General features: G+C 39.5%; 1 protein-coding gene across 1 annotated transcript in view; it reads right to left on the bottom strand.

The window, feature by feature from the left end:
* Nucleotides 1-3153: 3153 nt before the first annotated feature.
* TRAPPC3L (trafficking protein particle complex subunit 3L) overlaps nt 3154-11609 on the bottom strand; it is a 50363-nt gene continuing 41907 nt past the window's right edge. The window contains exons 4-5 of the mRNA XM_017855471.1: nt 6892-7077; nt 3154-3492 (exon numbers count right to left, since the gene is read on the bottom strand). Coding sequence (XP_017710960.1) covers nt 3373-3492; nt 6892-7077 — 306 coding nt within the window. The 3' untranslated portion in view covers nt 3154-3372. The remainder of the gene's footprint in view (nt 3493-6891; nt 7078-11609) is intronic.

Raw genomic sequence — 11609 nt, 5'->3', positions numbered from 1 at the left:
TGTGGTTACCTCATTCCTATAATCCCAACACTTTGGGAGGTAAAGGTGGGAGGATCACTTGAGGCCAGGATTTAAGACCAGCCTGAGCAACAAAGCAAGATCTCCATCTCTACCAAAAATAGTAATCATGAAATTTATTATTATAGATAATAACATTTAATATTATATTACTATGTTGAAATAAAAAGTTTTGGATAATTAAATGATATATTATTAAAACTAATGTCACCTATTTCCTTTTATTATTTAATATGGCTATAAGAAAATATAAAATTATATTGGTGGTTCTCATAATTCTAATATATTCAATGCCAAGAAGCTCCCCTCCTTCCACAGTAGAAAAACAAGGGATGGGGAACAAGCCTCATCCTGAAGCCATCATCAGTTCCAGTACCCAGCATCACTGAGAATACCAGATTAAGCTGCCTTCAGCAGGGTGGGGAACAAAGACTTTGGGCCAAGGGACTTTTGATGGTTGGGTTAGGAGAGAAAGAAGAGGAAGGTATAGACAGGCAGGAGAATACTCCAAGACCTGGAGTATTTTCAGGATAGTTAGTTGGGTGCTGATTTAAGAGAGAGGGCCTTAGGCATGAATATCTTGGGTTCCTGGGGGAAATGCATATATTATAAATGAGAAAGAGGCAACTGAGCAGAAGATGGAAAAAATCCTAAAAAGAAGTTTTAGGATAGATTGTAGGCAAGAATTCTTATGGAGGCATCAGTTTAAAATACATGACATTGTGATACCCCTTCTAATGTCAGATACCTTCTTCCAGATTCTATTCCCGGTCTTCTGTGGAGTAGGCTTGAAGGTTCTTCCATTGATGCCTCAACTGTGTACCAATGACCCTATTTCCTTTATGCCTATTGTAATGTCCTTTTGAAGAGACAGTTGAGTAAGTGGAGAACAAACAATTTCCCTGCAGTGTTCTAAAGTCCAAAAATGTAGAATTTCAGTGATCATTTGTATTGTTTAAACCCATTGATACAGTTTTAGACCTTTATTGCATCCAGTGTCCTGATTTTAAAGGGGCAGGGAAAGAGAGAGAGAGAGAGAGAGAGAGAGAGAGAGAGAGAGAGAGAGAGAGAGAGAGATGGAGAGATTATGTGCCTTGCCCAGGATCAGTCACTACTCAGGATCAGCTGAAGCCCCTAGAAACAGAACTGGACAGGGACTCAGAACAGGCTCCTGAATCCTAGTTGACGTCTATTACTAACATATCACTTACACCAGTTTTATTTATTTTGATTATTTTTTAATTTTTATTTTTTGTGGGTACATAGTAGGTATATATATTTATGGGGTACATGAGATGTTTTCATACAGGCATACAATGCATAACAATCACATCGGGTAAATGGGGTATCTATTACCTCAAGCATTTATCTTTTCTGTCACAAACAATCCATTTATAATCTTAATTATTATTAAATGTACAAAAAGTTATTATCAACTGTACTCACCCTGTTGTGCTGTCAAATACTTGATCTTATTCATTCTTGTACTTTTTTTTAAGACAGGGTCTCACTCTATTGCCCAGACTGGAGGGTAGTGGCACAATCATGGCTTACTGCAGCCTCAACCTCCTGGCCTTAATCAATCCTCCCACCTCAGCCTCCCGAGTAGCTGGGACCACAGGTACGCACAAGTACACACACACACACACACACACACACAAAATATATATATATATATAACCTAAGCTGGTCTCAAACTCCTGAGCTCAAGCAATCCTCCCACTTTGGCATCCCAAAGTGCAGAGATTACAGGCTTGTGCCACCATGCCTGGCCCAGATCTTATTCATTCTATCTAACTAGATTTTTGTACCCATTAACCATCTCCACTCCTCTTGAAACTACCCTTTCCAGCCTCTGATATCCATCATTTTACTCTATATCTCCATGAGTCCACTGTTTTAATTTTTAGCTCCTACAAATAAGTGAGAGCATTCTAAGTCTGTCTTTCTGTCCTGACATATTTCATTGAACATAATGACCTCTAGTTCCACCCATGTTGTTGCAAATGACAGGATCTCATTCTTCTTTATGGCTGAATAGTACTCCATTGTGTATATGCACCACATTTTCTTTATTCATTCATCTATTGAAGGACACTTAGATTTCTTCTAAATCTTGGCCATTGTGAATAGTGCTGCAATAAACATGGGAGTGCAGATATCTCTTAGATAGACTGATTTCCTTTATTTTGGGTATGTACCCAGCAGTGGGATTGCTGGATCATATGATCATTCTATTTTTTGTTTTTTGAGGAACCTCCAAACCGTTCTCCATAGTGGTTATACTAATTTACATTCCCACCAACAGTGTACCAGAGTTCCCTCTTCTCCATGTCTTTGCAAGCATTCACTGTTGCCTGTTTTGGATGAAAGTCACTTTTAACTAGGGTGAGATAATATCTCATTATAGTTTTGATTTGCATTTCTCTGATGACCAATGATGTGGCGCACCTTTTCATATACCTGTTTGCCATTTGTATGTCTGCTTTTGAGAAACGTCTATTCAGATCTTTTGTCCATTTTTAATTGGATTATTAATTTTTTCCTACGGAGTTGTTTGAACTTCTTATATATTCTGGTTATTAATTACACAAGGGTATCAGATAGGTAGTTTACAAACATGTTCTCCAATTCTGTAGGGCGGTACCATACCAATCATAACTTGTACTTGCGAGTTATCTGCAGAGCCCAGTAGATTCTGGGCTGCCTTGTAGGCTGCCCTTGTGTGCCAATGGTCTGGTGAAGATTACTGTGTATTTAATTCAGTACATTTGAATTTTAAATGTGTTTTGGTCACAGAGAAAACATTCTGTGGAAGATTTTTTAGGGGATGAAAATGATAGTAGAAATTCTAAATTAATAAGCTTTGGGGTAAGAATGTATTTTCAAAGAATATTATTTATCCTTTATTTAACAGGTTTCCTGGCCTGACCATCAAGCAATATTTTATGAGAAAAGGAAGGAATTTGGTTATTATCAGCTATATTAAAACTAAATAAAATAAATTAAAATTAAATGTTATTTATAAATGTTTCAAAATTATCATTGAATAAATAGCTTGACTTGGTGATTATAAATCAAGGGTAGTATCAGGAGGCTAAAGCTATAAGTCAAGCTAATACATGAGAAAATCACATTATATGAAATTTTGTGGACATGAGATTGAAAATGTGTGATCTATAAGCAAAAGGAAAAAAAAAACTTTAAATTTTTATGCCCTGCATTTCAAATTTCTGGCTGATTTATAAGCCTTTCAAAGTTCATGCTATTAAGCAATTCAAAATTTCTATGTCTATACATGTTTAGCTAATATTAACTCAACTAGCCACCCTGTGGCATTTTCCGTGCTGTTCTTCATTTCTTCCGTCGATATTTTTTCTCGTCTCGCTTTTTTAGAAATGTTATTCCTATTTCTGTCACACTGTCACCTTTTAGTCTGTCTTGCAAGAATGTAACATCAGCAGCCAAATGAACCTAGGAAAGAAGAAAAAAACAGGCCTGTGTCATTTAATTAAAAAACAGAAAACTAAATTTTTCTCAGTCTTTTTTCAGCTTTATGTTCCTTAAGAAATGATTTTTTAAAAAGATTGTTCGTGGATAAAGGGCCCTTTACTGAGTATCCTCCAGAGATGGTACAGCTGTGTGTCAGCTCTGTGGTGTGACTCTGCAAAGAGAAGGGTGGTCCAGGCCAACTAGGATGACTGGGACACATAGACTCTGCCAAGCTTAGCTCGCTGTGCAAGGCTGAATTATGGATCCATCTTTAGAAGAACACAAATTCCCAGCTCGAAGATAGCCTTGACCCAGTGTGCTTAGTCAGCAGAATTTCCAAGAATAAATGGATTCTTAAATGATTGCTCTCAAACAGATTTGCCATAAATCATTCTGTCATTTGCTAAATAACATAATCACTTATTCTAACAACATTTAGCAGTCACTTATGGTTTGAAGGCTTTGAGAGTAATATCAATTAAATGAATTATAGATATAAAATTGAAGATTGAAATTACAGACACGAATATTTGATACTCAGGCCTTCTTTTTCTCTGTAAGGTATTTCCCATTTCCCAGGCACTGAAGTAAGCAGGACTTACTTCTTTATTCATTAACATGTGTCCACATAAGAGCAGCATGATATTGCTGACCTACCCCCAATAGTGTATTTATTCAGAGTTATTTTGTTTTATTGGGAAAAATAAATAAGTAAAAGCACCTAGTAAAAGCAAATAATATGTGAAAAATGCCCACATGTAGCAGGAAATTAATTGATATTTATTGAATCTTACCTGACTCACTCCCCTCTCTCACTAAGAATTCCTTAGCTAGTCAGCCTCAATTTATTAAACCCTTAGTGTACCAAATTATCTGACTCATACTGGGCCTGGCCTTGCAATGCCTACCATTTAACAGAAGGACATAGACTGCACTTGGAAATACAGAAGCAAAATTCATCCTTAACTTTTTCTTCCATAAGATTTTTTAAGTCTTTGTCAAAATTTAACAGAAAATAAGTTAAATTAACAGGGAGACAATGTTGAAGCTATTTGGATATTTGGAGACACATGAGGTCTGATGCCAGCTGTCATTCAGCAAATATAATCAACTGTTATCTATAAGAGTAGAAGACATTCTTTTCCTATTTCTGACTTGGTTTTATGGTTTCTCCCTTTGCCCATAAATGCTCAGAATGCTTTCCCACCCCTTCCTTGATCTCATGGCCACCGACTACAGGACAAGTCTAAAAAGATGCTAGGGTGGAAGCATGGAGAATCTGTGTGAACAATACATTGTTTCTATTGTTTTATGCTTTTGGATTACTTGTTATTCTGTTTCCCCCTAATTATCAGAAATAATTTAAAATTACATGCATGCCTCATTATTAGGTAGATGAATACATGGCAAGACTTTGGTTGCTATCTGGTCCCACCATTCTTAATAGCTAAGCTTCTGGGAAAATGAGACTTTGATGACTCTCATCTCTTCCTAAGCTGTTGTTGGCTCACCAATCTTTGACAGATTGTCTTCTTTCCCTCCACTTTCCCAAAGGAGCTTTTACCAAGGCCCTCCTGGGTCTTTTGGTTCCTAAATGTTGTGAATATTTTTCAGGTCTGGTTTAACTTAGACCTCTCTGCTGTACTTGTTCTTATTAATCACTCTGTCTTCTTGAAATGCTCTCCTCCCTTGCTTCTATGACTCCTTCTTTTCCTCCCTCTGATTTCTCTTTCTTGGTATCCTTTTCAGCCTTTGTGCTATTTAACCTACTTATTATATTTTATTGCTTCCTATGGTTCTGTTACTCCCTTTGCTTCTTGCTCTACAGACTCTGTCTAGGCATTCTTTTCCAATTCTAATGTTTCTTCAATCCATGTCTCTCTGTGAACTCCTGACAGGGATAAACAACCGTTTGCTGGACAGCCTCACTTGCATGTGTTAAACACCTCAACTCCAGCAGGCTCAAAATTGAACTCCTCACTTTGTCTCTACCAAGCCCAAGTACCAAGTACTCCTCTTGGTTTTACTCCTCTTGGTTTAATAGCACAACCATCTCTACAGGTTGCTCAGAAACTTACAAATCATTCTTGAACCTTTTTCTCAATTTTGTTCCTTTCAGCCAGTTCATAACCTAGTTTTATCTGTTCCATCTTTTTGATGTTGTTCAAATGGTCTTCCTCTCCCTATTCCTGCTGTCAAGGCTTTGTTCTGGTTTTACCTGAGGTTACCATCATAACTTCCAAAGTGCCCTCATCTTTTCCTTCAGCATTGTTCCCTCTGATATACTTTCATTTGGTTGATAAAGAAATGAAATTCCTAAAACACAAGTTTCAAAATACTATTCCACTGTTTTTAAACCTATATTGATTTCTGTTGCTTCCAATGTAAAAATCTGAATTTCCAAGCTTGTCATATGAACTCCTTTTCTTAAAATCAGTCTTCTGTAAAAAATTTAAACCTCCTTTCTCATGATAATCTGTCTCTCAATTTATATGTCAGTCATACTGAACTAATTCAAGTTCCTTGTTCCTTGATTGAAACATTCTTTTTGTACCTTTGGACATGCTGATTCTTCTACCTATTGTATTTTTTTTTTCCTGCTCCTCTTACCCAAGGCTTTTATCTAACTCTTATTTTTCTTTCAAAAGCCAATTTAGAGTTTCCTTAGGAAGTCTAGGAAGTTTTTCCTGCCACAGGTTCTCTCATAGCCTTAATTATACCTATTTGTACATCTGACTTCTCCATTAGAAAGCAGATTCTTTAAAGGCAGCAACTACGTCTTGTTCATCTGTGTATACTCAGTGCCTGACACTTAGCAGATACTAATAACTGTTTTAGTTAAACCAATTAATAATTCAGGTATAAAATCCAGCCTCCAAAATGGCCAATGATCCCTACTTCCTGTTATTCACACCCTCAGGTAACCCACTCCTCCATGGCACCAGGGTTGGCCGCATAAGTGGCCATGTTGTGATTAGATCTACAAAGAGGTCCATGTGGCCAGGAGCCTCATGAAGCCTCCTGCCAACTGCCAGCAAGGCACTGGGGCTGTGTGAGTGAGCTTGGAAGTAGATTCTCCAGCCTCAGTCAAGTTGCCAGAGGTTGCAGCCCTGGCCAGCAGCTTGACTGCATGTGTATTAAGCCATGAAAGACTCCGAGTGACAACAACCTAGCTAAGCTGCTCCCAGATTTCTGATCCTCAGAAACTGTGTGAGAAAATAAATGTTTGTTTTTATAACTGCTACATTTTGGGGGTACTTTGTAACACGTTATTAGATAACCAATGTACCTAGCAAAATGAATTATGTATATTGGTTATCTTATTTTAGTCTTAGAAGGACTAAGAGATTCTTCATTCATTCTTCACTTATTCAACTTTACCATTTCCAAGGCACCTCTGATAATCCCACACAGCAAGTTGCAGTAGCACAGAGAAGATCGTCCAGCAGGGAGCTCTTCCACAAACTCCACCAGAGGATTCTTGTCTAGAATCAGGGAAAATTCATTTCTGCTTGAATTGTTACAGGTCACACTTGGTGTAATTCCCAGATACATCTTGAAAGCAACCTGATAAGAAGAAAACAAAATTACTAAAACTTGGTCTAGAACAAATAACTATTAGCAGACTAAACAAATACCCTGTTCTAGGCATTGCAGCACAATGGTTAAGCACATGGAGTCTATAGTCAGGAAGTCTGGCTTCACCCTTAGCTTTGCAATTTATTGATCCTATGCTGTGAAATTTTTAAGTATTTTTACTTGTGAATCACTTCCAAGATTCTTGAATAGGAACAGCTCCAGTCTACAGCTCCAGCAAGATCAACAGAGAAGATGGGTCATTTCCAACTGAGGTACCTGGTTCATCTCACTGGGACTGGTTGGACAGTGGGTGCAGCCCATGGAGAGTGAGCCGAATCAGGGCAGGGCATCGCCTCACATGGGAAGCTCAAGGGGTCAGGGGATTTCCCTTTCCTAGCCAAGGGAAGCCATGAGTGACTGTACTTGGAGGAATGGTACACTTTTGCCCAAATACTGCACTTTTCTCGCGGTCTTCACATCCAGCAGAACAGGAGATTCCCTCCCTCAGGAGATTCCCTCCAAAGCCTGTGCCTAGCTCTGCAGGTCCCATGCCCACGGAGCCTTGCTCGCTGCTAGCACAGCAGACTGAGATTGACCTGGGATGCTGAAACTTGGTGGGGAGAGGGGTGTCCGCCATTGCCGAGGCTTGAGTAGGCAGTTCTATGCTCACAGTGTAAACAAAGTGGCAGGGAAGCTCTAACTAGGTGGAGCCCACCACAGGTCAGCAAGGCCTACTGCCTTCCTAGATTCCACCTCTGGGGGCAGGGCATATCTGAACAAAAGGCAGAAGACAACTTCTGCAGACTTAAACGTTCCTGCCTGACAGCTCTGAAGAGAGCAGTGGTTCTCCCAGCATGGTGTTCGAGCTCCAATAACAGAGAGACTGCCTCCTCAAGTGGGTCCCTGACCCCCATGTAGCCTGACTGGGAGACACCTCCCTGTAGGAGCTGACAGACACCTCATACAGGCAGGTGCCCCTCTGGGACAAAGCTTCCAGAACAAGGATCAGACAACAATATTTGCTGTTCTGCAGCCTCTGTTGGTGATACCCAGGCAAACAGAGTCTGGAGTGGACCTCCAGAAAACTCCAACAGACCTGCAGCTGAGGGGACTGTCTGTTAGAAGGAAAACTAACAAACAGAAAGGAATAGCATCAACATCAACAAAAAGGACATCCACACCAAAACCCCATCGGTAGGTCACCAACATCAAAGACCAAAGACAGATAAAACCACAAACATGGGGAGAAACCAGAGCGGAAAAGCTGAAAATTCCAAAAACCAGAACACCTCTTCTCCTCCAAAGGAACACAACTCTTCACCAGCAGGGGAACAAAACTGGAGATGGAGAATGAGTTTGACAAGTTGACAGAAGTAGGCTTCAGAGGTCAGCAATAACAAACTTCTCCGAGCTAAAGGAGCATGTTCTAACCCATCGCAAGGAAGCTAAAAATCTTGAACACAGTTTAGACAAATGGCTAACTAGAATAACCAGTGTAGAGAAGCACTTTAATGAGCTGATGGAGCTGAAAACCATAGTACAAGAACTTCATGAAGCAGACACAAGTTTCAGTAGTCAACTGGATCAAGCGGAAAAAAGGATATCAGTGACTGAAGATCAAATTAATGAAATAAAGTGAGAAGGCAAGATTAGAGAAAAAAAGAGTGAAAATAAATGAACAAAGCCTCCAAGAAATATGGGACTATGTAAAAAGACCAAATCTACATTTGATCAGTGTACCTGAAAGTGATGGGGAGAATGGAACCAAGTTAGAAAACCCTCTTCTGGATATTATCCAGGAGAACTTCCCCAATCTAGCAAGGCAGGCCAACATTCAAATTCAGGAAATACAAAGAACACCACAAAGATACTCCTTGAGAAGAGCAACCCCAAGACACATAATTCTCAGATTCACCAAGGTTGAAATGAAGGAAAAAATGTTGAGGACAGCCAGAGAAAAAGGTTGGGTTACCCACAAAAGGAAGCCCATCAGACTAACAGAGGATCTCTCTGCAGAAACTCTACAAGCCAGAAGAGAGTGGGAGCCAATATTCAACATTCTTAAAGAAAAGGATTTTGACATAGAATTTCATATCCAGCCAAATGAAGCTTCATAAGTAGAGGAGAAATAAAATCCTTTTCAGACAAGCAAATGCTGAGAGATTTTGTCACCACCAGGCCTGCCTTACAAGAGCTCCTGAAGGAAGCACTAGACATGGAAAGGAACAACCAGTACCAGTCACTGCAAAATATGCCAAATTGTAAAGACTGTTGACACTACGAAGAAACTGCATCAACTACTGGGCAAAATAACCATCTAGCATCATAATGACAGGATCAAATTCACACATAGCAATATTAATCTTAAATGTAAATGGCTAAATGCCCCAATTAAAAGACACAGACTGGCAAATTGGATAGAGAATCAAGACCCATTGGCTGGGTGTGATGGCTCATGCCTGTAGTCCCAGCACTTTGGGAGGCCAAGGCAGGTGAATCACAAGGTCAGGAGATCAAGACCATCCTGGTTAACATGGCAAAATCCCGTCTCCACTAAAAATACCAAAAAATTAGCTGGGNACAAAAGGAAGCCCATCAGACTAACAGAGGATCTCTCTGCAGAAACTCTACAAGCCAGAAGAGAGTGGGAGCCAATATTCAACATTCTTAAAGAAAAGGATTTTTGACATAGAATTTCATATCCAGCCAAATGAAGCTTCATAAGTAGAGGAGAAATAAAATCCTTTTCAGACAAGCAAATGCTGAGAGATTTTGTCACCACCAGGCCTGCCTTACAAGAGCTCCTGAAGGAAGCACTAGACATGGAAAGGAACAACCAGTACCAGTCACTGCAAAAATATGCCAAATTGTAAAGACTGTTGACACTACGAAGAAACTGCATCAACTACTGGGCAAAATAACCATCTAGCATCATAATGACAGGATCAAATTCACACATAGCAATATTAATCTTAAATGTAAATGGCTAAATGCCCCAATTAAAAGACACAGACTGGCAAATTGGATAGAGAATCAAGACCCATTGGCTGGGTGTGATGGCTCATGCCTGTAGTCCCAGCACTTTGGGAGGCCAAGGCAGGTGAATCACAAGGTCAGGAGATCAAGACCATCCTGGTTAACATGGCAAAATCCCGTCTCCACTAAAAATACCAAAAAATTAGCTGGGCATGGTGGTGGGCACCTGTAGTCCCAGCTACTCGGGAGGCTGAGGCAGGAGAATGGCGTGAATCCAGGAGGCGTAGCTTGCAGTGAGCCGACATCACACCACTGCACTCTGGCCTGGTCAACAGAGTGAGAATCTGTCTCAAAAAAAAAAAAAAAGAGTCAAGACCCATCAGTGTGCTGTATTCAGGAGACCCAACTCATGTACAAAGACACACAGAGGCTCAAAATAAAGGGATGGAGGAAGATCTACCAAGCAAATGGAAAGAAAAAAAATAGCAAGGGTCACAATCCTGATTTCTGATAAAACAGACTTTAAACCAACAAAGATCAAAGGAGACAAAGAAGGCCATTACATAATGGTAAAGGGATCAATTCAACAAGAAGAGCTAATGATCCTAAATATATATGCACCCAATACAGGAGCATCCAGATTCATAAAGCAAGTCCTTAGAGACCCTACAAAGAGACTTAGACTCCCACACAATAATAGTGGAAGACTTTAACACCCCACTGTCAATCTTAGACACATCAATGAGACAGAAAATTAACAAAGATATCCAGGATTTGAACTCAGCTTTGGACCTAGCAGACGTAATAGACACCTACAGAACTCTCCACCCCAAATCAATAGAATATGCATTTTTCTCAGCACTACATTGCACTTATTCCAAAATTGACCACATAGTTGGAAGTAAAGCACTCCTCAGCAAATGTAAAAGAACAGAAATTATAACAAACTGTCTCTCAGACCACAGTGTAATCAAATTAGAACTCAGGAGCAAAAAACTCACTGAAAACTGCACAACTACATGGAAACTGAGCAACGTGCTCCAATGACTACTGTGTAAATAATGAAATGAAGGCAGAAATAAAGATGTTCTTAGAAACCAATGAGAACAAAGACACAATGTACCAGAACCTCTGGGACACATTTAAAGCAGTGTGTAGAGGGAAATTTATAGCACTAAATGCCCACAAGAGAAAGCAGGAAACATCTAAAATCAGCACCACAATTAAAGAACTAGAGAAGCAAGAGCAAACAAAGTCAAAAGCTAGCAGAAGACAAGAAATAACTAAGATCAGAGCAGAACTGAAGGAGATACACACACACACACACACACACACACACACACACACACACACACCCTTCAAAAAATCAATGAATCCAGGAACTGGTTTTTTGAAAAGATCAACAAAATAGATCTACCACTAGCAAGACTAATAAACAAGAAAAGAGAGAATCATCAAATAGACACAATAAAAAATGATAAAGGGGAATATCACCACCGATCCCACAGAAATACAAACTACCATCAGAGAATACTATAAACACC

Source organism: Rhinopithecus bieti, unplaced genomic scaffold, assembly GCF_001698545.2.
Source record: "Rhinopithecus bieti isolate Rb0 unplaced genomic scaffold, ASM169854v2 scaffold_41207, whole genome shotgun sequence".
Classification (NCBI taxonomy): Eukaryota; Metazoa; Chordata; class Mammalia; order Primates; family Cercopithecidae; genus Rhinopithecus; species Rhinopithecus bieti.
The sequence above is the reverse complement of the archived record's forward strand: the minus strand, read 5'-3'. Positions and strand labels throughout refer to the sequence as shown.